General features: G+C 32.5%; 4 protein-coding genes and 1 long non-coding RNA gene across 7 annotated transcripts in view; 2 read left to right on the plus strand and 3 right to left on the minus strand.

The window, feature by feature from the left end:
- Positions 1 to 1,340: 1,340 nt before the first annotated feature.
- Positions 1,341 to 17,756, minus strand: LOC135835920 (sodium/nucleoside cotransporter 2-like). Of its 3 annotated transcripts, none has more exons than XM_065350433.1 (14): positions 17,622 to 17,756; positions 13,877 to 13,936; positions 13,696 to 13,752; positions 13,052 to 13,217; positions 10,337 to 10,499; positions 5,322 to 5,475; positions 3,200 to 3,397; positions 2,928 to 3,089; positions 2,629 to 2,722; positions 2,384 to 2,549; positions 2,135 to 2,306; positions 1,882 to 2,040; positions 1,603 to 1,783; positions 1,341 to 1,517 (listed from the first exon to the last, which is right to left on the minus strand). In XM_065350433.1, exons 2-14 carry the CDS (start codon positions 13,931 to 13,933, stop codon positions 1,429 to 1,431), a joined length of 1,818 nt encoding a protein of 605 aa, XP_065206505.1. In that variant the 5' UTR covers positions 13,934 to 13,936; positions 17,622 to 17,756; the 3' UTR covers positions 1,341 to 1,428. The 3 variants fall into 3 exon arrangements, with proteins under 3 accessions (XP_065206505.1, XP_065206504.1, XP_065206503.1); XM_065350432.1 differs by lacking the exon at positions 17,622 to 17,756 and adding an exon at positions 16,662 to 16,906; XM_065350431.1 differs by lacking the exon at positions 17,622 to 17,756 and adding an exon at positions 16,580 to 16,905.
- On the plus strand, positions 5,531 to 15,203 carry LOC135835926 (uncharacterized). Its single transcript, XR_010556974.1, has 3 exons — positions 5,531 to 5,612; positions 7,935 to 8,072; positions 14,576 to 15,203. It is a non-coding gene; the product is annotated as an uncharacterized LOC135835926 (long non-coding RNA).
- Positions 8,073 to 10,064, minus strand: LOC135835923 (traB domain-containing protein-like). The gene has a single exon (XM_065350435.1). It carries the CDS (start codon positions 9,863 to 9,865, stop codon positions 8,543 to 8,545), a length of 1,323 nt encoding a protein of 440 aa, XP_065206507.1. The 5' UTR covers positions 9,866 to 10,064; the 3' UTR covers positions 8,073 to 8,542.
- On the minus strand, positions 17,730 to 24,887 carry LOC135835922 (sodium-coupled monocarboxylate transporter 1-like). Its single transcript, XM_065350434.1, has 14 exons — positions 24,098 to 24,887; positions 23,660 to 23,885; positions 23,065 to 23,224; positions 22,912 to 22,977; positions 22,558 to 22,609; positions 22,410 to 22,477; positions 21,939 to 22,093; positions 20,158 to 20,298; positions 19,955 to 20,063; positions 19,406 to 19,515; positions 19,129 to 19,312; positions 18,960 to 19,046; positions 18,176 to 18,348; positions 17,730 to 18,088 (listed from the first exon to the last, which is right to left on the minus strand). The coding sequence occupies exons 2-14, from the start codon at positions 23,881 to 23,883 to the stop codon at positions 17,821 to 17,823; spliced, it is 1,797 nt and encodes a 598-aa protein (XP_065206506.1). The 5' UTR covers positions 23,884 to 23,885; positions 24,098 to 24,887; the 3' UTR covers positions 17,730 to 17,820.
- sei (seizure) overlaps positions 21,989 to 25,308 on the plus strand; it is a 182,205-nt gene continuing 178,885 nt past the window's right edge. The window contains exon 1 of the mRNA XM_065350429.1: positions 21,989 to 22,112. The gene's annotated coding sequence lies outside the window, so the exon portion shown is untranslated. The remainder of the gene's footprint in view (positions 22,113 to 25,308) is intronic.

Below are 25,308 nucleotides of genomic sequence, written 5' to 3' on the forward strand. Positions count from 1 at the left end.
GCTTAAAAAATTGTGGAAAGTTAGAGAAACGTATTTTTTTTCTATTTCAATATTTAACCGACAAAAAAAATGAAAAAATGATGTCATCTAGATAATTATAAATTATTTTGTGGCCTGTAAAAGTTTTACTATTTTTTGTTTACTAGAGCATGCTGGGTAATTGAAATAATTTGAATTGTTCAATCGAAAAAATTGAAGACCCAAAACTCATCGTACTGGGTTTTGAATTATTCGAAGTACCCCCCTCCCCTCCCCTGGTACTAACATACTGGATAATATTTATGTGTATCTTTCATTCTATTTCGTCATTTATCTTCTCATTTTTTGGTCCTTCATCAACATGAGGTGAAAGGGACAGTTGAAAACAGAGTAATACGTACATACAGGATTTCAGGTTTCTATGTCAATTTTCAACATTGTGACTTTCTTTTTGCCTTTTTGGCCCAAATTTTAATTTTAAAAATTCAACAAGATCAAAAATTGCGTTTTGGCACTAAAACTGCTGAAAAAAAAGACTATGGATATGAAGTTGTCAGGACATCAACTGTATCTGAACAGAATTGATTTTATATCCTTTTATCTGAATAGATCAATATCAATTCAGACGAAATCGATTAGATCTAAGTAAATCAGTTCAGATACAGACACGCCCTGAACTCAATGGTCTCACCATACTAAGGTACTGTAACCCGGGTATGTCAGACTCCCATTTTGTTCCTCACGAAAAAAATTATTATTTTTCGATTCAAGGTTTTTATGACGGAATTTCTGGCATAGAATGAAAGTAATCATTGAATTAGAGCACATGCTGTGAATTTCACACAATTTCAAACTATTTTTAACCCAAAAATGAAGTGCTGAAAAATGACTGAAATTCAAAACAATTAAATGTATTTCAATTGATACATGTAGCATACCATTGGAAAGCTCGTTCAATTCTCTTTCAAAAATGTTATTATGAAAAAGTTGTAAAAGTGCACGGTTTTGAAGATATACGCGGTTAAAGTTTGCCGAATTCCCATATACTGCAATGCTAAGTTCGTCAAACCAGGAACAAAATGGCCGTCTGACATACCTGGGTTATAGTTCCCTAACCATACCTGAGCAGATCCAAGAGTTTTGATTTGAGGAAATTACTTCTTCAAAATGCATCCAAAAATTCCTACCGTCTGGTGATTTTCAGTTCCTCGACTAGAAATGGGTTAAACCTTGATAGCCAAAGGGTTGAACAATTTTTTTTTGCATATATTTTCCTGATTTTTAAAATTATTGCCAGTAATTTTAGTTCGGTTGTTTAATTGAACGTAAAATATCCGCAAATTAACAATATAAATGCAGGATTAAAAAAAATTAAAAAAATATATTTTTAAAAATTAGGTATAAAAAATTGGGAAGGGAACTACACAGATACTGAATTGTAAACCATTTTCATATCAGGGTTGTGTTTGGCATTATGGTTGCATTGAAAACTGAAACCATTTGATCCATATTTTCTGCCCCCGGTGGTAATAATAAACCTAAAGCAAAAGAAACAGATTAATTATTGAGATATTTTCGATTCTAACCTACCTAAGTAACTGTTTTCTAATTTACTATACTGACCTGCTATACTTGCGGTAATGAAACAGGTAACGATACCACCTATGTAAGCTCGAAAAGCTAATTTGCTCGCATTTTCAAGTTGCTGATGACATAAGGTTGATACCATAGCTAACATGCATGCTACAGAACCTGGGTTCGAAAATGAACATAGTGCGTAGGTCGCTATAGCTTCTGACCTTCGCTGTAATAAGAAAAAAGTAATTTTTTCAATCGATTATGAACGCTGAGTTATCCGCAACGACTAACGAGTACCTACTCGAGTGTTATGAGTAAACTTACCGACAGCAAATTATTTTTTTTAAACGTTCCCAATTTTTTATACGCGACGAATTCGTTAAGGATTGCTTTAGTAGCTATTAATTCACCTACCAATTCACATTGGTCGGGGTCTATTCCTATGAGGTAAGCTACTGGAATGAAAGCTTTGGCCAAGATCGACTATGAAAACATAATTTTAATATTATTCTCGAGCACATAGTTAGGTTGCTATAAATAAGCTGCTTTTATCCGATCATAGGAAATATTAGCTTACTTCAATTGTTAAATTATCGTAACCTATCATTTCTCCTAACCAAGATAAAATACCATTGCCAAATGCCACTAACGATATGAGTGCGATTAAACTGGCTATTATGTTTTGCACTATATTTACTGCAGATAAAGCTCCTTCACAGCCTGCTGATATGACTCCTTCGTATTTCTCCCTGTTGCAAAATAATTCCGCCGATGTTTATCAATATCCTGTATGCGATCAACTTACAACTTGACGAATTCTACTTACTTATAACTGCTATCAATTTTAATCGTTTCTGCAGTAGTTTTAGATACTTCTGTTTCCGGGTATAGAAGTTTAGATAAACTTAAAGCAGCAGGAGCAGACATCAGCGAAGCTGTCACCAAATATCCCGGGTTCACGCCGAATGATGCGTAAGCAGCGAATACCGAGCCTGCAAAATAATACAAATTTAGTGAAAATGAAACTGTCTCGAAATCGGGTCCGAGGTTTCAGTTTAAAGCTCAGCTGACCTGCAACGGTGGATAAAGCTCCGAGAAGTACGGCTTGTAGCTCGGATTGAGTTAATTCGTGAATGTAAAGTTTGATTACCAGTAATGCTTCATTCTACGCCATTTAAAATCATTTTTCTTTTACGAATTTTAGACATTATCAGTGACTAATGTGACTTGTTTTTTGGAAAAGTAACGTTATGGCTTTTTGGACCAATGGAGGGAAGGAAGAAGACGAGGTCGATTTTTTGGAACTGTCAAAAAAGCCACAACTTTTCTTTTCACATTCAGTCACAAATCTAACAATATTTTCAACTCACCAAACCGAGGAAAACGCTTACGCAGCAATTAATCGATTCTATAACCGTGGTCCCTATAGCCTTTTGTAAAACCCAGCCTAGTTTCTGGAACATTCTTTGAAGTACTTCGTAATAAAATAAAATTTCAATTATGAAATTTACGAAAAATATGACCGACATGCTCTGTAAAATGAAAAATGAATCGCGTGAGAATTGTGGTCAGGTATTTTATCTCCATTCCCGAGATCAGGAGATAGGTACTTACGTATGTATGTATTTAAATTCAAACATACCTGGAAAGCAAATATGGCCTGAGTGTAAACTAAATTATCACTATAAATGAATGCAGCTCCTATATAACTGTAGGATAAAAATTTCTCAATTTTGTTTCCAATTATTATCAAAATTTCTCGTCCCACTGACCATCGTATGGTGAGCAATGCCATGATTACTTGAAGTAGTATTCCTTTGTAAATTATGCTCCAGTTAACCTGTAAATATGAAAAAGCTGTAAACGAACAGTCGTGGTTGAATATGCTGCATAGAAGAATTTATCGATTCAAGTTTTTCAAAAATTAAATGCACGAGGACATGAAATCCAAACGCCACGTGTAGCCGAAATTATACTCTGCTTTCGTGTAACTTGCTATTTATGGTGGTTTATGGGAGATTGCGATGATGGTGGGTTAAGATTTGTATGAAATTTCGAAAATGTGAACTAATGGTATTGATTTTTTATGCAAATGGGGTGCTTTGATGAAATTGAAATTATCACTCACACGTCCGTTTTTTCGATGGTTATCCATTTTGATATAAGAAATTTCCCCCCTTTTTTGGGCTAATCCTTACTTTTTTGTGGGTACGGTTTGTGTTACCTAACTCATTAACATGACACATGGGTAGTGGCCTTTATTTTTTCGAATTGAATCTGTAGCAGAAAGCCAGCTCACGTATCTACCTATACTTATGATTTTCATTAAACGGAAAGCATTCAAACTACAAGGTTATGCTAACAAAAATTTCTCACAGCGACGTACAATTTTTTTTTTTTTGCGTAATGAGTTACCTAAATATTTCTGTACGAATGTGTTCATTTTATTAATGACCCGAGTACCTGCTCTTCAATTAAAAGATCTTAATACGTCGTCGTAACCCATATTAAGAGGGACTAATGTATGGTTAATGGTAATTTATTTCCAACTCGCCTTATATTTTATGAAACAGAAATTTGCCAAAATAGGAAAAAGCAGCCTTTGAATACCTTGTGTTTTTCCCCCTTTGTGTAATGTCGTCTCACTCAGCACATGTTTCTAGCGGTCGTTGTACTCGTCCTCGTCCTCGTACCGTATTATGTGAGAAAAAAATGCTCGTTTTGTGATAAATCAACAAATGAGCGAAGTGTAATATTGTAATGGGTATCTTTTGGAACAAAGTCTGTATGTAACATTGATGTTTTTTAAAAAAGAAAATCTTTCTATTGAAATTCGAATATTGGAATTTGAACTATTTTGCCACTCTCAAGTTTTCATCAACTTTGGCAACTGAAAATTTAGTCCAGTCATAAGTTCGAAATTTTGAATCGAATTGATTAGAGCAGGTAAATCAGAAATCCAAAGTAACGAGTTAAAGCGTGTATTTTTTTTTAGAAATTGAAATCTCGAATTTAAAAAAAAATTCCAAATCTTCAACGATTGTTGGAGGTTTCAAATCGATTTAAAAATGATGGTAAACGATTTGGGAGTGACATTAAAGATTAGAAGACATTTTAAGTGATTTGTTGCAAAGTAGGCGATTTTGAATTTTTTTTTAAATTTGAGATTTTCAGCTTGTAAAAAAATTTGAGATGAATTTTCCAGATCAGCGTTATACTTATTGCTGTATTTTTCTAAATGTGTAATTCATCTTGTACATATGATATTTTATAAAAGGTTAGGTAATTAGGTACTTGAGATCATTGTATGTAATTTTTTTCAGGTTATACCTGTAAATTTTCAGTTTTTAGAATCTTGTTTTTTTTTCAGGTCTATACTTTCAGAAATGTTGTTTATATTGCAAGTGCCATGGAGTGTTTCACTTCACATCAGTTGATCTCGTCTCTGTTTCACTGAATAGGCCACCAAAAAATTATGACACGTCGGATGTTACTTCGATTCAATAAAGAAATACGTGTAACGTGTAACAGCCAAAAGCAAATGAGTAAGTGGATAGAATTGAGAAATATCTATTAGCGTCAAGCGTGCACTGTTACGATATGACTTTTCAGGAATTTTTTTATTATTTTATAAATTGAGTTCTCTGAAATTAATAATTCCCTTGACGAAATTTCAATCATGCAACGGTTACGTGCATCGATCGAGTTGTTATCGTTCGTAATTAGATAATTGATTTGTTTCATTGGTATTTTCAGTAACTTACTCTTGATGGATATTTCGATAGGAGGAATCCGAAAAATATTATGCTACCGACTCCAAGTAGTGAAATCAGTCTTCTTCTGTCATTGGCGGTATCGTAGGCCAAAAAAACGGCAAATAAAATTGGTGGTAAGGTGTAGAATAATTTTCCCATGCAACTAAAAAACAAAAAACACATGAAAACAATACTATACAATCCATTTTTTTTTGCAGGTGTGATGATAATGAGTGCAATAGATTTAAAGAGAATGCCGTTATCTACTTTTTCGAAGACAGGAAACGAATTTCAGATTAGGTACAGGTCCAATATTTTAAAAAGTCCAAACTCACAAAATTTTGAAATCCTTTTGTATCAACTTTTCGAACAAGGCGAAAAAAGTGGCTGAATCACTTTTCCTCTTCTATGTTGAAAAATTTGATTTCAAAATTTAAAAAATTGGAATCGAGTTCAAAAATTTAGAAAAAAGACACATTTTTTCGAAAAAGTTCGAAAGAACTATAAATAAATGAGCGGAAACGTTACGAATAATTTTATTTTTTAGCTTTAAAAATTGACAGAATTGAACTGTTGAGTGAAAAATCTGTAGTTTCTGTTTTGATCGTAATTTTTACTTTTTTGACACTTAACACCAGTGTGTATCTGAACTTTTTTTCAAAGGGTTTCCTTTGCGAGATTTGGTTCAGTTTCCAGTGAAAATTTTCTGCAATGAAACGTGAAAAAAATACCTATTTTTTGTGTTTTGATCATTATCAACTGTCGTGTGATTCTTTCTGAGTCACACATGTCAATGAACTGTTGAATTTATGGACAATAATGTATCTTCATTAATACCTAATTAACTAGAGATGAATTATTCATGTATTGAAATTTGGTGCTTTAGGTATCAGAAATACTTGGTCAGTAGTGTCAGTAGTTCTCACTTGGTACAGTGCAATACTTCAACATCAAACATCAAATTAATTCATCACATATATGCATAATTTTGTTCTCCTTCCCTTCCATAAAAAATTGTCTCCCAAATTTGGAATTATTTGTTTTGAGTTTTGTAACATTTCTTCAATTTTTTTCAACATTTCGGCTTTCCTTTGTTTTAAATCGTGATATTTCCTCGAATTAAAAAATTCAATCTTAATTTTTTTGTTTTTTGATACCTACCTATTTTTAAAAAATTGGGTCAGTTCACTTTTTTAAAAAATTATTCTACCCCAATGCGTTGTTTGATTTTGATTTTTTTTAGAATGTAATTTTTCAGTTGATTGAGTAATAATTGCGTCATCTGAGATCATTCTACATAAAACATACCATAAAAATTTGAGGATCCTTGAAATTCTTCGAAAACTCACAAATCATAAAAAATATGACTCAGCTTCTGCTAAATAATCTTTTTGAATTGTAAGATCTTTATTACAAGCTGAGTCATCTCCAAAGTAGTAGCACACTCAACTTGATACTCACATAAAAGTTCGTACGCGTATAACTTGCTTAACGAACAGATTATCAAAATTTTTATACTTTTACTTTCCTTTGTGAAATTTTTCTGTGTTGCAATGATTCAAAAGAAACTATATGTACTCCATTTGAATGCAACTTAGCCAAAGTTCTTCATTATGACTTCATATTTTGTCTGGGTTGTCTAATAATATTCAACAATTTGCAAATATTTTCGTGAAATTCATAGAATTAGTGCCTGCGTTGCTTGACGTATCAACAAAGTGCGACGATCGTCTACACTTATTAGCTGATAAGAAACTTATTGCTACATATTGTATGTAGGTATTTGCTATTCTACTTGTAATTATTACACGTTAATCGTTATCCTAGGAGCCATGTGCAAATACCACTAAAAATGTAATTAAAGCACGTGAAAGTATATCAATATATTGAGTATGTCTTGAAATTCGATAGGTCTCACGTGAATAATTTTTTTTTGTTAAAGCTGCCCACTTCTCGGTTTATGATTTGGTTTGCCGATTACGTAGGTACCAGGTACCTACCCATATTAAATTTTTAATATTTTTCAAAAAAAGATCAAGTCGAATATCAAGTCGAGTCTGTAATTGCATTTTTGGATAAAGCAAATTAAATCAGTTGAAAATTCAAAAACGATATTCCAAACCAGAAGACAAATTTTTGGATCGCAGACTAAGAATAATTGAAGAATGCATCTAAAAATACACCACAAGGCTGAATTTCATTTTTCAATTTTTTCAGAATTTTTGAAATTTTTAATCTCGCTTAAGTATTTTTTATGGTAAATTCAAAATTTGATTACATTTGGAGCGAAAGATGACATTTTAATTATATTCTATTTTTTTACATTACAAATCGATCGATGACGGTTTCAAGTCGTTTTGAACACCTCGTTGGATTTTTAGATTTTATGGTTTTGGGAAATTGCCATAAAAAATTCCAAAATGAAATTCAGTTCGTATGAAATATATTTTTAATTTAATACCTATGCAATGAAATGTTGTGAATGACGTTGAATTTTTGCATCTAGAAATATTTTTACGATGGCGATGGCAATTTTTTCGAAAAATTCATTTGTTGATTAATGCGTTCGTAGAATATATTTTCTAAACTTGGAAAATCTGTTTTTATACCTTTTTTTTTCAGGTGGAAGCGATGATTACTGATTACAGGCTTCCATAGAAAACATGAAAAATTTTTTGTGTGAATTCGTTCATTTCAATCGAAATCGAGCTCAAACCTTACCAGAGAGAAAAAAATCGCATCCTCATGATTAATTGGTGGGTAAGTAATCTCAACGTCTTTTTTTCTCCAATTTTTCATGCCGCCTCCTTATTTTATTTTAGACCGTTTTTTTTTTGTTTTTTGTTATTAGCATTTTGAACACTTGAATGTTCTAATTTTTCAAGCTGATTTTGAATTTCTCATTTCCATATTTTTTCCTCTCGTCTGAATAGGAGATATTTTATATAATTAATTCGCATGACCGTTGTTTTATGAGTTGAAAACTTTATGAGGGTATTCAGCGGGTCTCTTCATTTTAAAAATGAGAGAATACCGCTGAGGCGAATATTTTAATTACCTATAAAATACCTAGATCTTAAATTAACAATCAAGGTAAAAAAAAAAACAACGACTGAAAAGAGCAACAAATAACAAGATTTGGAATTGCAGATGATGTTCGATACTCAAAGTTACACTACGTCTATGATGGTATTTTAAAAAGGCAAACATCGTATAAAACAGCACACGTATTAAAATTCCGATTCAGGTTTCAATATCAGTGGTAAAATGGAGGGTGACACTTTACCCCAAAAACTTTGTATACCGGCTAGATGGCCTTGCCCAACGACAGCCACAATATGCGGATTATCCTCCGTATACCTCAAGCTGGCTGCTATTTGAATCATATAGGTTAAAAATATATCTCGTTCTAAAACAACGATTTGGTAAAACCTGGGATCTTGGACGACCAACTGATGACCACGCATAAGCAAAGGTTTCATTTTTCGTTTAAATAGCAGAGCCATCGTTACCAGGGTTGTGATTCGGATACCTCGCCAGTTACCCATTGCCGAAGCTTGCCTCTTGACCGTGGTTGGAATTTCGCGATCTCCTAGCATAATTTTGCAATTTTTCAACTCGTCGCAGAGACGAGCTGCGGCTGCGAATTCGCCACCGTAATCGGTGGTATTACGTTCGATGGCGTTGTGCTCGTTGAAAGCGTCGGTGAAAAATATCATCGCCGGTAAAAACCCAATCTGCGAGATGACGCGTCTTAGGTAACGAAATGTAAATTCCGGTTTCGTTTGGAAGATATTGTAACGATGGATTGGACAACCGCATGCTCGCCAAGCACATAATTCGATTACAGCTGTTTGCGGTTTCACTTTGGTTATTATGTTGGCTACGTCGATCGGACATTGCGGATCGGCGTGATTGGTGCCCAGTAAATAGACGATCGATTTATTCGCGATCAGTATTCTAACCTCGGTTCGAAGGTTGGGAAATTCTCGGTAAAATTCGGCCAACTCTTCTAAGATGCTTTTCGATATGGTAGGAGTCTCGAGCAGGTTCTTATCAAATGGTAATCTCTCTTTGGCGCATCGAGTCGTATATACTTTTCTAACCTTGGGTGGTAATTGTTTTCTCGTAACGTTGGTTATTGTACTCCTCGGTATAATATTGGGGATTTCGAAAATACTCTTCATATCGCAAGGTGAAATTCTACTTTCGGCGTCGTCATCATGATCGACGTGCACATCGGCCGAAGTTTCAAATCGCCTACCTTCTTCATTGGTACTTTCTTCGTTCGGATCTGGTTGGTAGACAATTTCTTCTATTTGAAATAACTGAATACCTGGTAACGATTCGTAATCCGCGTATTCTTCCAATTCGATTATTTCATTACTCAAGTTTGATAATTGTTCCGTTGGCGATTCTGCTCCTAATCCGAATAACTGTATACGAGGCGATTTAACACTTCCGTTAGGCGAACGATTTCCTTCTTCCTCCGCTTCTTCGTCTTTTATTTTACTCGACTTACGTATGAAGAATTTCTTCAATTTTTTAAACATATTTAGTAAACTCGGATCGATTATTAAATACGAAGTTCAACATCAAGCGACGCATAGTTCGCGAATTTTTCTTTGATAACGGTTTACTTATCAAGTGAATTTGATCCATTTTTTTCTCCAATTTGTTTACACCATTGATGTTTACAAATTTTTTCGAAAATGTTTTCATTTAGAGGCCACTTTTGGTTGCCAATGGTGTTAAAAGAAATATCGCGTTTGTTGAATTTTATCGATGTAATTTTTTTATAATTTAAAAGCTGTTTGTTGATATGAATTTTTTAAATTTTTTATATATGTAGATTTGGATCAGGATAATAATTGGTGTCGATTGAATGTATGAGGAATTGGAAACATTTGACGAGAAAATTTTTTAAAATCCTAGGTACCTGGCAGAATACAAGCCTAATTGCACTCTAGTTTTTAAAATGAACCTACTTGAAAAAAAAAACAACAACGACAACAAAATCTTACCTGCATAATAAGGAGAATAAAAGTTCATATTTTTTGGTTGATGACCCGAAATAACTTTGATACAAAGGCTTCAGTACTTTGAAATAAATCATCACAGAATACACCAGTGATAGAAGTAAAATTAGTAATCCCAATCCATCGTTCAACGTTAACGGTTTTGAACCTGTAAAAGATTCCACTTAAGTATTTGAATATGAAAATAAAAAGTAGATATGAGTTATTTTTATACTTAATGATCAACATTTTTGAAAAAAAAACTAATGCGGTACATTTTTCTGAATAAATGAGAAACATGTGTCATACTACCTCCTGAAAATGAGTAGAAAAAAATAATTTGAACCCTTGAATTTCTCTAAGATTGTAGCAAAATGAACTGTTTTGAGTTGATACTAGTCTAAACATGAATTTTAGTGCTTTTAGATCTGAAAAGACAGTCAGGGGTTCCCATTCCCAAAATTGCGTGGTATGTAGTTCATTTTTTCATTAGGAAACTACGGAAAAAAATTTTCGTGATAGGTAAATAAATTGCGAGAAAAATTTTTTTAGCCGAAATTGAGCAATTTGGGTGCAAAAAATGGTGAGAAAATCAGTTTATTGCATTCTTGAAGATCTTTCATCCTTGTAAAAAATTCTGAAAAAATAAACTCATGTTTTATTTTAAAATCTTCATGAATCTCCCTTGGTTTGGTGATGTCTAGCATCAACAGAAAGCTGAAAATTTCGACCACATTTCCACCTATTAGGTAGTTTTGAAATGGTTGAAATTGAATAAGAAAACCGCCCTCAAGCACGAGAAGCATGAGGAGGGAGTCGAAAAAATATTTTAGACGTTCAGCAAAATATTTTACTTAAGGCTATTCTCTACCCCAATGAAAACGTTCGAAATATGAAGCCGATTTGTTCGTTATTTTCATCGTTCGTTCATAAGATTGCGTGTAATCGAGTGAACGAATTTAGTCGTACTTATGTCCCGCGACCCGCTCCCATCTAAACTTTAGACGGGGATTTCTCCGTGAATTTTCAAAATTCTTTCAATTTTTTTTCACCAATGCTAATATTTTATCATTGAAAGCGAGGGTATGTAGCCATATTTTCCAATTTAGCTTTTCCAACGGAGATCTGAGCATCAATAATACCTCCATTCAATTCCCAATGACGGCCACAAAATGACATAAATCAAAAATATCTCGACATACCCTCGCTTTTGAATGTTTTCTGAGTAAAATAAACCAAACCCCACGAAAATCCGTCCAGTAGTTTTTGCACAATCCCCGGCCAAAGTTCGTAGTTTTCATCAAAAATCGCTACTGATAACAGGGGTAGAGAATAGCCTTAAGATAAGAAATGCGTTATAAAAATGTGAGCTTTTAAATCGATGCATGTTTAATTTCCTCTTTCTCCTCTTCCTCTTCTTCCTTTTTCTGCTTTTGACAAAGCTCCAAGTTTAAAAATCTTGGATTTTTTTTTCATTCAGTCTTACTTTATCCACTTTTGGGGAGGAGGAAATATAAAAGAGGGAGAGGAGCGTCTGAAAAATCCCATATTTGTTTAGAAATATCTGGGCAAACATTTTTTTAAAAAACCAATCAATATAATCGCAGCAACTGCATTTTCCTTATGAAACCATTTTTGATGAATTTTTCCTTTAGTCTCGTGATGATACATTCCCCCTCCCCATTTTACGTGCCTCTAAATCATGATGTGAGGTATTGTGAGGTGAAGAAATTTCCCCTAGGTGGCCTTTGTTAGATGACATCAATTATGCTAAATATAATTGGAGGCAGGCACCTATTTAAAAAGTTGACTCTTCCCATAAGAGAGATGATAGTGAAAAATAAATTGAGAAAAGGGAGTAAAATTATGTACGAGTAATAAGTATTTTTATATCGAGCTTATTTTCAAAAAATTGTTTCAAAAAAACGAAAAAAATCCAATATTTTTAAGGAGAGTTGTCCAACTTTTCTCCGACTGTTGAAAAAACACCAAAAATCAGGGTTCATCTGAGAGTAGCCAGTTAGCTACCTGCATATTTTGCACTATTCAATTTTTTTCACGTTAATTAATAAAAAGTTTGTACTCGTAAAATATGCCCTTAATAGTTTTGATATTGAATGATTGAATTTTCGTTTTGGATTGGTCATGATAATCTTCAAATTTAGAAAAATCGAGTCAATAATAATGAAATTGGGCTGAGAATTTAGATAATTATTATACCTGAGTAGGTAAATATGATCAAGTTTTCATCACAATTTCTCTATAATTTTTTGATATATGTATGAAAATTTATGTTGTCTGTTTTGATGTTTCAAAAAAAAGTGGACAGTGACTTATTTATGGTTCCATTCCTAATTTCCCACTTATCGAAATTTCGGGAACAAAACTGAGTTATAATATAGTGATAATTTTTCAAATTCATTTTGCAATAGCTTGGTGATTTATTCACGTCGAAGGATTCCTCACTTCCGCATACTGTGTGTGACAGTACTTATAATAAAATTATTATCCATACGTAGGTAGATACATAAGAGTAATTTAACATCATTATACAATGAAAGCCTCTCATTCATCATTAATTATTCTTTTCGAATGCAATTATCAGATCATTTTAATCTTTTCTACGAGGTGTCGATTTTACTGGTTATTTTCGAAGAAAACATTGTGTAATTTGAGATACATATGTACATTGATGTAAGTAGGTATGTCAATTTTGGTCACCTTGATTTTTCCAATGAATTATTGCTGTCGTGATGTAAGATAAAACAACACCATGAGCAAGACCTCTGATGCATAAGTTTTTCACCGTCGGATTCTCGTTTAATTTATCGTTGACTGTTTTTACTATGAAATAGATGTAGTTTTCTTCGTCTTTGATTTCATTTTTCTGTAAAAAAAAATAAAATAAATAAGTTTCATGTCCTCGAGATATTATTTAGTTCTAAAAAAAATTCAAAAATTTTTGTTTGCATGGTGTGCCTGTGCCTGTGCCTGTAAATATAGGTACTTTTACCTACTCATACTAGTGGTAAAAAAATTATTGCTTTTCCTCTATAAGTACAACTTGAACCCTAATGAAAATCATCCCACTTCATTAGCCATCCAACTCACTTACATTGTTACATTCTGAAATGTTTATCGCTTTCGAGTGTTTTTCACGCGTTTCCCGATAAGCTCTCCGGTATTAAGCATGTCAAATTCGTGATTGACGGTTTAATAATTATAACTATAAATTTATTGAAATAAAGTAAAATATAGGTAAGAAGTACGTCACGTCGGACACAGTCAATTTAACTTGTAAGTTAAAATAATGTAGTCTATGGTTGGTTGATTTTAAATCTCGTGCAAAAATTGTCTGTACTTACTTCAAGGTCTTCCTTAATAGTTACTCGGCTTTCAATCCTATTAAGATTCGGTGTCAACTATAAATAAAACAATTGTATAAATTTATCTTCATTTGTTGAGTGTAGGGATCTGGGTGACTTTGGTGCACTTTTATCAGTAAAAAGGATTACCTAGTTCTATAAATAAATGGGTAATACCTACTTGAACATTTTTTTCTTCCAGAGCTAAAGCTGGGTTATCTTGTCCTGTACTTGGCATTATCTGTAACGAAGAAATATAATTATTGTTGCTGAAAGTATCGTATTTAACCGTAGATATCTAGTTACTGAAATTTTAAGTTAAAATAGAAAGTGAATTCGGCTCATTTCTGAAAGTATCTACTAAGTATTCACTCATAGAGCTAAGTTTTTTTTTTTTTTTTTTTCTGAAAAATTTGCAATTATCTTCAGTACAATGAGTAGGTGATTTTATTTTCAAATCAATTACCTCAATTACCTGTACGTGCAAGCAGTATGCACGAAACAAACCAACTTTTATTTTACTTGTATTTACAAATATTTATTTTTTTAATAGTTCAAAAACGCAAACGCCGGGTAAACATCTACCTACGTCATTACCCAAAGCTGTTTAAAATAAGCAGGTATTCAGGCAGATAACACACCTTAAGTTATAAGTAGGAAGGTACCAAAAAAAAAATTGCACAAAAACAGGTTTCATTGAGATAGAAATAGCAGGTGAAGGGAGGGAATTTCCATAATACTTTATAAATATCTGATGATAGGCATATATAACTTGTTGGCTATCTGGTTTTGGTTATAATGGTGTCAATTTCATTCTGTTACATTATGGGGTTTCATTCATTTACGTATGTTAACTTATTTTTAAATTTTTTTTCAACAGGTGGCAATTTCGGTCAGTAATGTGAATTTTATCAACTGCGAAGATTCTAAGATGCACTAAAAATCATACAGGGATACTTTGTTTTTTATGCACTATGAAAGGCGAAGATTTTTTCACAACTTCTCCCTCCGATGGTCAAGGGTTTATGTACCTTTTCATGTCAGTTTTTGTGAAAAAAATAAAATCTTCATGTTCAGTTTTATAATTTTTTTTTGGAAATGATGCTTTAATCGGAAAAATTTATGAGGAATTTTTTTTCTGGTTAAAAAAATTCTAAAAACTTTTCCTTGATTCAAGTGATGAGCTAAGGGCTGTTTTCAAGTAAAAGATTTCGAGTTGAAGAAAATTAGAGAAAAATCGGTGAAAGTATTCTTGAAAAGCAAGTTGCTTGTTTGTTTTGTTTCATTTTTCCAAATATTGACCACATTTTGACTTCATTAAGGATACAAAGAGAACAGCAACGTTGAAATTTGGACTCTTTACTACATTTTTTTTTTTTAAACTGAATAGTGCCCAGTTTTGCAGGGGAGGGGGTCCCTCTTGACCCCGTTAGTTCGCCGCACTTTTTTAGTCATTTCAATAGATACGATTTTTTTTTAATTTCTGGGAAAGTTAATTTTTAATTTTTTATGGGGAGATGAATTTATTCCATTACAAGAATTTTGAAGATAAATGCTTGAAAACTTGAAAAAATTGGTCTATCAAAGGTTGAGAAAGTGAAAGAAAATTATTTTTCATAATAAAATGGACTTCAATTTTTCTTAAATGAATGTTGTTTTCTTGTAGCGGGGGGGGGGGTTATTTTTGAAATTGAGAATGTGGAAGATTTTGTTTTGTTTTTGATAGGGTTGTTTTAATCTCATCGAAAGAGAGCAAAACCTGTCATAAAACAATCAACTTCAATCTCTCCTCCTTTCCCAATAATTTCCTACCACATTACCACAAAAAAAGTTTTAAAAGTATAAAAAATGGATCTAAAAAAATGTAAAAAGTCGAGAAGAATTTTGCTTGAAAACCCCCTAAAACTTTAAATTATTGTTAGGCATTAAAAAAAATTAATCAAAATTTCCTTCTTAATGTGTATCAAGTAGGTAACATTTTTTCTTATGTGATTTTATTTGAAATTTTTTTGATAATTTTTTGTGAGATGTTGATGAAATTCTAATTCTTTGAAAACACTGACACATTGGCTTGTTTGTATTTTTTTTAATTTGAGTGATTGGATCCGGTGGAAGGAGAGAAAGTAGATAGAATGTTGGAAAATTTTAATTTTTGGTATGAAGAAGAGAATTTATTTTGTTTTTTGCAAATTCGCCAACGTCATTACCAAATTTTCATCTCAATTATTTGGCTTAAATTCGAAAATATTTGCAGAAGACCACAATAAGCGAGTTGAATTGCTCAATTTAAAATAAGCCAATGTTTAAATGTTGGCATGTAAGTGTAAGTAAATAGGTGAAATTTACTACCATTGTTTGTGCTAGGTAGGTGAGCTCTTTCGTTGATATTTAATCACTTTATAGTTTTCTTTATCAAACTGATGATAAGGCTATTGTTTATAAAGAATTGATTATACGCGAAGTTAATTAATTTCATGCATAATGATATTTTAATGAAAGTTTCAGTCGTGTTGATCGTAGCTTACGTTTTTGCCTCAGTTTTCTATTTTTTGTAATTAGCCACCTAACCTATGTATATGTTACGAAAATTTCTGGCCATTGAACTCAATATAAAATATGATTTTCTTCTGTAGCCGGCTTAAGAATACAACGTAGGTGCCTATTATTTTCAATTCAGGTTCTTCTCAATTTTTTCTACACTCAGGTATAAAATATTGTCCGAATTTTTTCAATTTTTCTCTCGATTATTGCTACAAAACGAATTAATGTTTTAAAAATAACACGATTTATGTTTCTAGTTTCAAAAAAAAAAAAATCGCTTAATAATAGGTACGCAGAAAGATGGTAATTTACGTCAGAGAAATGAATATAAAAATCAACTTACGATAGCATTGGTATCACTACTCGAAGACTTGCCGGGTTCACTAAACACACACGAAACGGTTGTTGAAATTTACTCAACTTACTTGAAATTTTTAATAGGCAACTAAACTTAGCACGGTAGTCAACACTCGACAACGTGTTTTCGTATGCACGTTTCTTCTTAAATCACGCAAGCAATAGAAGCAACATGACTGTATAGGGATTGAACTTGACGATATTTACAATTTTTTTCTTTTAAAACTTGTCGTAGTATCCTCGATTTGTTTTAAAGCACGCTGTAGTTGTGTTGTCGGTCGAGAGTCGAATGAAGTTATCAGCTAGGTTTTTCACGTTGAACTTGAACACCTAACTGAATTTTTTTAAATTTATTTGGTTAGGTACTGATAGTGGTAAATGTTCAGTCATTTTGAACATGTCAAAATATCCTATCACTGGTTTTCGTACGGATCGTGAAAGATAAGTATCTTTCGTGTGGTGTGAAATTTCAGTCATGTGACGTGAATTAGATTTCTTTTTATGATTTTGTTTTTGGAAAATAATTCGTGGGTTTGTGTATTGCGTCGTATGTGGTTTATTGCGATAAAATTTAATTTTCGATGTTTCGAGCACTTTCGATCAAATTTAATAAATAAGAAAAATTTGAGAAATTTTTTCGTGGATGAATACATATGAATGTGTGTCATGTTTAATGAGTTTTCATTTTTTTTGTGCCTATTTAATTTCGAAGTAGATTTTTTATCATTACAGGAAGGACCTACATGATCAGATTCTTAGTGACAAATTAATTACACTCTTAGATATTTATTTATCGATAAGATACGTATGACATGGCGAATAACGTACATACCTATTTCAGTCTTCGTCGACTTCTCAAAATTATCTATTAATCGTTATGATGTCACAACATGTGCTTATAAGTGAAATCAATTCGAGCAGATAGGTACTTTATTTGTCAAGTTAAAATACTTGAAATAGGTATTTTCGAATTCGATCCATTAATTGTGATTATAATACGTAGAAATTAATGCAAGTGGTTCACGTACCTAAATCACCATAGCCTATCACCTCGTTCAAAAAATACCTGTACGCCCCATGGATCATTCTAACAAAAGTTACGGTCAATTTTTCCTCTTTTTAAAATTATATTCTCATTTTGTACAAAAATATTTACAAATTTTAATTTTAAAACACATAGAGAGAAACGTATCACATTTAAGAGACCGTGTCATTTTAGTCATGTTATTAAATTTTATCACAACCGTTTCGTAAAAGTGGTTTAATGCAATGCATTTCGCTATCTTTTAATGAAACCACATCGACGTCCTTGGTTTTACTGTTATTGTTGCTGCGATGTCCACTCGTCGCTCTTGAGGAGCTACCATAAGATGTACAGTCAGCTATGATACTTGCGATGTATCCGATACCTACAGTCAATATGCACGATAACATCGGATACCACAAGAATGATATCCGATAGAAAGACGAGAAATTTGAAGAAGGAATAATCGTTCTGGAAATTATAAAAGAAATTCTAGAATGTTTTTTCCACAACTTGAATAGTCACTGGGGGGGGGGGGGGTAAAGATGAGGTACTTACTCTGTACTTGGTGACAAAGGCGTAGGCGTAGAAAGAGCTGTGTACTCTGTGCAGCCATTTACAGGTATTTCAAGTTTGAGATAAGATTCTTTCGAAGGGGAAGAAAATATCACTGAACCTGTTGCCATCCATAGAAGAATTATTATACTTCCCATAAGGCCACACATGGCTCCCTGTAAAAATTTGCAAAATGTAATAAATTTTATAGGTATCATGATATGGAAAAATATTCTAGAAGTGTTAATACATGATGTTTAAAAAAATATATTTTTTTTTTCGTTGTACAATTAAAAGAGATGAAGAAGCACAGTAGAGAAATTTTCAAAAATGAAAATTTTGAATGTGAATTTCGATTTTGCATTTGAAGTTGAACAAAAAGATTTCTACATAATTATTATGACATGATAGCATATCTTCAAAATTTTAGGAATTACAGGCTCCAATTTTCAGGTCAACTACAAATTTCTACTACCTAGATCATTTTGCAAGGGAATTAAAATGGCTCGAAATAGGTCAAAATGAGTTTTGCGAGTCTTCCAATTCTTTGGAAAAATTGTCCCTCGAGGAACAATTTAAATTATCAAAACTCTTCTCTTCCTTATTTAAGTTAAATCAAAAATTGTATAAAATGAGCGAACATGCGTAGGAAAATAAATTTCGTTAGAGTGAAAATCTGATAAAAATGTTGCCTATCAGTAAAATTTCAAAGAGCGAATAATTTCTTGAAAAATTGACTAATTTAAAAAAATTATGTAAGGTCTACTTAATCTTAAGTACTACTTACCACAGAATTTGCTTTACGAATAAACATTCCTAAGCAAAATATGCCGAATAAAGATCCAGTAAATATTCCAGACAAGGAAATGGCCACCTAAAAATATAATTTCTGGAGCTTGAAAATGGTTCAAAAAACTGTAATTTTAATAATCTTAACTCGAGATAACGATACGTACCGGGGCAAGTCCTCCCATATAAGGCACCAAAAACACTAATAAAAATGATAATACACCAAAACAAAACGATAATATTTTCGCAATCAGTGAACTTCGTTTTTCCCACATTTCATTTGTGAATAACACATTTTTCAATTCATTTATCCAAATCGCTGCCAAAGAGTTGACTCCTGTGGAAACTGTGCTGAAAAAATTTTCGTTCGTTAATTTTTTCATTACTTACAGTAGTTATAGTCTACGTACCTATACGTGCATTAAGATTGTTTTTTGTACGTACCTCAGTCCTGCACTAAAAACACCAGCTAAAAATAATCCTGGAAAGCCAGGATATTGCCGGAATGTTTCCATTACGTATAGTGGGAATAATTCATCTGCTGTTGTAATTCTCTGAAAATTGATATCAGTCCAAATGATTACCTAGGTTGGTACCTAAATACCTTCTTATCGAGTCAGTGATGAATTAATTTGCCAAGTTCTTATTGCTTTCAAATAGGCCAACTTGAATCACACTTATGTAAGTGAAGTTGCAGTTTTTGAAATTTGAAGGAAAATTATTATTCAACCACTTGATGCAATAATATTCCTCAACCATAAAATTAAATTGATCATGAAGATAGATAAAGATATCGAAATTGTGTACAGTTAATTTTTGCTAGTTTATCACCCCCTTTAACTTCCAAAAATAGAAATATTTCATGTCATAGCAAAGAAGTGACAAAAATTGAAGAAAATTGTCGAGAAAAAAAACTTGACTCATTTTTTTGAAATTTGTTGCTCTTAGAGTGCTGAAAAGCTATTTTAACTGAACTAATTTTATTTCACTCACTTCTGATGTAAATGGATTACAGTTTATATAAAATGTGAATATCAGCAATCCTGCGTAAACAGTCAACAAAACTACAACACTCCACCCTATCGTGTTTATCCAAAGCATTCTGCAATAAAAAAATTAATGCATTAATAAAAATTTTCGTTACCTAATATTTGTTAAAAATTATTTCATTTTGTAAAACTAAAATTTCATTTTACTTTCTAGCTTGAGATGGAGTCTGAACAGTCAAATATCTCTGTATCTGAAGCTGATTACCGCCGTAAAATGCAACGTGTAAAAATGCAGATCCAACAAAAGCTGACCAAGTGGTGTATCGTTCGGTTGGATCTAAATTCCAGCTGATGAGAAAAGAGTTACACAATAGGTAAGTAGGTAAGTACTTCATTATACTTATGTAAATTTTATAACCTATACGAGTACATATCGACTGCTCTGCGGAAGAAGGGCCAAACTGCTTTTTTACACCCAAGGGCCAAACTAATTTTGCAAATTTCACGAAAGTCAAAAGGGCCAAACTGTGAAGTTGTTTAGGGCCAATCTGATTTTATGAGTAGAAAAAGGGCCAAACTCTATTGTTTTTCCAACAGGATAACGTGGTTTCCTAGGGCAAATCGAGAATAATTATTTTTGCTTCGTGTTTTTTGATTTTCTGTGCCATCCTTAGTGTCAACACAACCGCTGTTAATAATTTGTGAGGTCTTAACAACACCTTTAATCGATGATTCTCTGAAAGTTAACAAAACCGCTGTTGTTTAACAGTAATTATCGATCATCAAAGACAAAGTTTTCAACTTTCCCGGTTGTTTTCATTCCAAATGCTGCGATTATTCAATTAAATTTTGAAGTGATTCATGTTGAAAATGTTGAAAAAAATTGTCTGGTGTGTATGAAAATCATTATTTAAAATGCCACGAGTGAGAGGCGGAATGCTCTCCAAAGGATTGAAATTAAAAACTTCTCATAATTCGCGAGATGCCCTTGTTAATAATACAGATGGTACCTTGCTATTGCCATTTTGGATAAAAATTAGACTGTATTAGAATAATAAGACTGCTGCTTCATGTTTTTCTTTTTTCGGTTGAATTTAATAGGAACTGAGATGTATGTACGATAATCGTAATGATACTCTCACACCATCGGAAGAGAATGCTATGCTTATGAATCAATTTGAGCTTTCACAACTTTTGATTGAAAAGCGCTAGAGTTTTGGGGGGGGGGGGACGAGGTTGTAGAGGAGAAAGAGTAGATCATTTTTGTGAAAACAGAACCAAATAAATAAAATTGATTGATTGATTGATGTTTCAAACACCTATGTGCTCGATCAAATTTTCGAGTTATCAAAATTCAAAGTTTCAAGGTTACAATTTTTTTACATTTAAATTAGATATCCCAAAATTTTGAGTGGGCACATTGATGTTTGAAGCATGAAAAATGATCTACTTTTTCAACCATTCAAAAGTTATTCAAGAAAAACATGATTTTTTTCAAATTACTGGGCTCTTCCTGAAATACTACAAAAGAAGGAGTTCGTATTGTGGCATATTACCAGAATCAGAAACGACAAGAGAAGAAAAACTGTTGCTGGGAATAGTATAAAGCACTTTTCTCGAGAATATTCCTTGTCCAAGAATGGTGAAATCGTACCGGTATGTCGATCAAACTGGCAGATTGGCCCTTATGATTTTTGTAAAAATTGAAATATAATATGGCTCAAAGGGCCAATCTTCATCATTCACTACAAATACATTCCTTGTTAATAAATTTTTGAACCAAATTGTGATTTTTTCACGTAATGTTGTAGGTACATGAATGATGAATGAAGGCGAGAAAAATTTGAAACCTAGTTTATACTGCTATAAAATCATGTGTATGGCGATTACCGTTTTAGAAACGAGTGTAAAAATGCAGTTTGGCCCTTCTTCCGCAGAGCAGTCGATATAATATGTATGTCAAAAGTTAGAATGATGTAACAATTTACTTGAAGAAATCTGTTCTGTTGTACATAGCATTGGTGTTCCAAACCACAGAAAAACCTCCAATATCAACGGTGCCTTTTATCAGGACCGCGAATAATGCTACGTATAGAACCACAACTTGAAATGTATCTGTCCAAACTACAGCTTTCATTCCACCCTGAAAAATTACAGAAAAGGTAGGTAAATTGATCTAATGAGTAAATAATTATGTAGATATGTTCCGGGTATTTCATTCAAAGTTTTGAGTATTATGCCTGACAATGAGATGCTCCAAAATGAAACATTGTATCAGAATTTAGGAACAATTTTATGATTGAGCTGGAGCTGGATATTGATTCAATTTGAATGCCAGGTAAAATTTCAAAACCTTGGCCGGAATATCTAGTGTATCTTATGCTCGAGAAATAATGTCGAAATGCATGAACGTACATATTATGATCCCATAAGATGTTCAAAATTTAATCTATACTTACAACTGTCGTATAAAATATGCAAACAGCGTACATCACCGAAACAATCAGCATGGTACTGACTCCAGTGACTGGAAACAAAATTTGTAAATTAAATTAAGGTCCAATGACAAGGGGAGGACTCCATTATTCGAAAGAACTGGACACTTACCTTGATGAAATGCCAAAGCTGGAGCATAAAGTACTAATGCTAAGTATAATATCTGTTGAGAAAAAAATTTGGATTATGATTTTTCTGTGGTAGCTATTGAATTATCTAAACGAGGTGTTCCAGAGTACAGGCAACATCTTCCTTCCAGTAAATGTGTAAACTATAACCATCAAAGCTAGTGATAATGATAACATTGAAATTAATGGGAAAAAATGGCATTATCTTACTCCTGCAATTCGCGGATTAGGCAAGCATTTATCTATATAAACTGAGAAAAGATTACACAGCTTCTGAAAGGAAGGTCTTACTTGCACTTTGAAATACTCTGCATAATGATAAATTTCTAGTACTTACCATTTGAATTGTAAAGAGAGTTGATGCCAATATTTGTAAATTTTTATTGAATCGTTCTCCAAAATACTGAAACAGAAATGAAAGAAATTATACCTATCAAATGTTTACAATTGTGTGAGGGAACTACATTATTAATATTGTGTTGGTTCTTACCTCATATGCTGATATATATTTTTTGGTTTGGAAAAATGGGGCAAAAATATATCCCACTATTGGTATGACTAGAAAGCTCGAAATTCCAAAATACCATAATTGAGATCCGAATAAAAATGCTTCAGCTGGTTGGCCTATCAATGTAATAGATGAAAGGAAACTAAAAAAACATGAACAGAAATAAAATCTACTCGAAGTATGTTTAGGTTAAATAAAAAATTATAATCTTTTCACAAAGATACATAATTATGATATCATGTTAAATTTTCTGGAAATTAAAGCAATTTCTAATGTTTTTATCAATATATCAATATCTTATTGCTAAAAATATAATTTAAAAAATTAAGTAAGTACCTAATTAAAAAAAAACTTAAATCATTGAATTTTAAAAATATTTATGATTTCTTTTGAGATGGATTGAAGTGATTTTTAATATTTTTCATTCCCATTTCTTGAAAATTACCATTAAAAAAAATCGAAAAATTTTCAAAAAAATGAAAAAAATTACAACTTTGGAATGGATTTACCAAGACATTTTTTTCGGTGAAAATTTTGTATTGTAACCTAAAATCTGAATAAATTGATGAAAACTTACCTGGCCAACATAGAAAGTGCAACAGGTACAACTCCAAGTTTTCCATTAGCGGTGAAGAATTCTCCGGCACCGGTTACAAATCTGTCTTTGATAGCGAAGAAAATCCCTATCAAAGTGGACACCAAAAGCATTCCTCCAAACACTAAATAATCCTGATAAACGAAATGTTTGTTTCCATTGTCCATGGTGCTGTGCGGTAATATTTCTCCTTTTTCGAGATCCATATCTGTTGCAAAAATTTAAAACCCATTTTGAATTTAGCTAGTTTTTTACGTCACACAGATGTTTCAACAGTTTTAGTTTTACGAATCAATGTAGTGCACACCTAGGTAATTAAGTTAACTAGAAACATATGCCAAGTGCGATACCAGTGGTTTAGAAAATACCTAATAATTTTGGAAATGATTTACTACTAATTCGACATACATAGTTATTTACCTGCATAGCTAGTAAAATAGATACGGCACTACTTGTAATATCAACAACACGCCGAATCGATAATGAACCAGTAACCGCGAAGGAAGTTGTCGATAGAATGATTAACTAAAACTGGCAGTGGCATTACAAAGACTATCGGCCACTGTGATTTAGAGTACCTACCTAAGTAATAAGGCGATATATGTCTCAGATTTTCATTTAATACAACAAAAAACCTAATCACCGTGTAATAATAGGCCTTGAAATTAGTATTATCATTACGGTGCCGGCGTAGGTATATGAATAGAATTTCTACAGACCTTCGTGAATCGGCTGTGGTTGAAAAGAGGAACACAGTCTGTGTAATTCGTGTGTTGAACTTGACAACAATAAGATCGACATAAGGTGGTAAGATAATCGTCATTAATTATTCTACAATAGGAAGAATTTTATAGAATGCTTTAGTTACGCCGGCAGCGGTTATTTTTTGAGTCGAATTGTTGTGTTTTTCGTTCGGTGGTTGGACGAATATTATGTGCATAATGTAAAGAGGTACCTTTGTTCACCTACTTCCTGATTTTATTGCCTGTGCTATAATGGCATAAGAAGGCGATGTGATAATTTTTTTAATGTCGCTTCATTTGCTCGAAATGCTGAGGTAGGTTTTATGTTTTTTGCAAGTCTGCTCTGTGATATGTCAATTTGAAAATGAAAAAACCCTCTTTCTCCCTGATGACAAAGTCCGTGAAAGAGAAGTTGAAGTTCTTAAGAAATGAAAGACCTTCTCGAGTTCAAGTTCAAATCGCTATACAATGGGAACACCCTTCAGATTTTTTTTCATGATTTTTACTGACGAACTATTAAATTAATTAAAAATGCATTTTAAATTCTTTCGGATAGATACATATAGTTTTTCTTCTTCTTAAATCATTAGCTTTCTGGAAATCTAGGAAGAAACTACGAAAAAAAAAACTGATTATTATTAGTTTAATATCTAATTTAGAAAAATCGATGAAACAAAAATTTTAAAAAGTTTCGCCCAAGGCGAAACAAGAATAAGATGTCTCAACGCGGTTTTAAATGATAGAAGAAGAAAAAATTCCAAAGAATTTCAGAGTTTCAGATGTTCGGTCATATTAATGTAGTTATGTACTTTTTTCCAGTAAAAAAATAAAAATTCTTTAAATTAAAATAAAAACCCCGAGGGCAATTTTTAAATTTTTCACTGTTCT

The sequence above is a fragment of the Planococcus citri genome, chromosome 2 (assembly GCF_950023065.1).
Source record: "Planococcus citri chromosome 2, ihPlaCitr1.1, whole genome shotgun sequence".
Classification (NCBI taxonomy): Eukaryota; Metazoa; Arthropoda; class Insecta; order Hemiptera; family Pseudococcidae; genus Planococcus; species Planococcus citri.

What these genes read in the sequence shown, in the direction of transcription:
- LOC135835923 (XM_065350435.1), bottom strand. Translation starts at nt 9,865, where the DNA reads ATGTTTAAAAAATTGAAGAAATTCTTCATACGTAAGTCGAGTAAAATA.
- LOC135835920 (XM_065350433.1), bottom strand. Translation starts at nt 13,933, where the DNA reads ATGCCAAGTACAGGACAAGATAACCCAGCTTTAGCTCTGGAAGAAAAA. An exon ending in TATCGAAATATCCATCAAGA is followed by an intron (nt 3,398 to 5,321) that starts GTAAGTTACTGA and finishes TCATATTTACAG; the next exon opens with GTTAACTGGAGCATAATTTA. An exon ending in CATTACCGCAAGTATAGCAG is followed by an intron (nt 1,518 to 1,602) that starts GTCAGTATAGTA and finishes CTTTTGCTTTAG; the next exon opens with GTTTATTATTACCACCGGGG.
- LOC135835922 (XM_065350434.1), bottom strand. Translation starts at nt 23,883, where the DNA reads ATGGATCTCGAAAAAGGAGAAATATTACCGCACAGCACCATGGACAAT. An exon ending in GCACTTTCTATGTTGGCCAG is followed by an intron (nt 23,225 to 23,659) that starts GTAAGTTTTCAT and finishes ATGTTTTTTTAG; the next exon opens with TTTCCTTTCATCTATTACAT. An exon ending in ATATGGGAGGACTTGCCCCG is followed by an intron (nt 19,047 to 19,128) that starts GTACGTATCGTT and finishes TTATATTTTTAG; the next exon opens with GTGGCCATTTCCTTGTCTGG.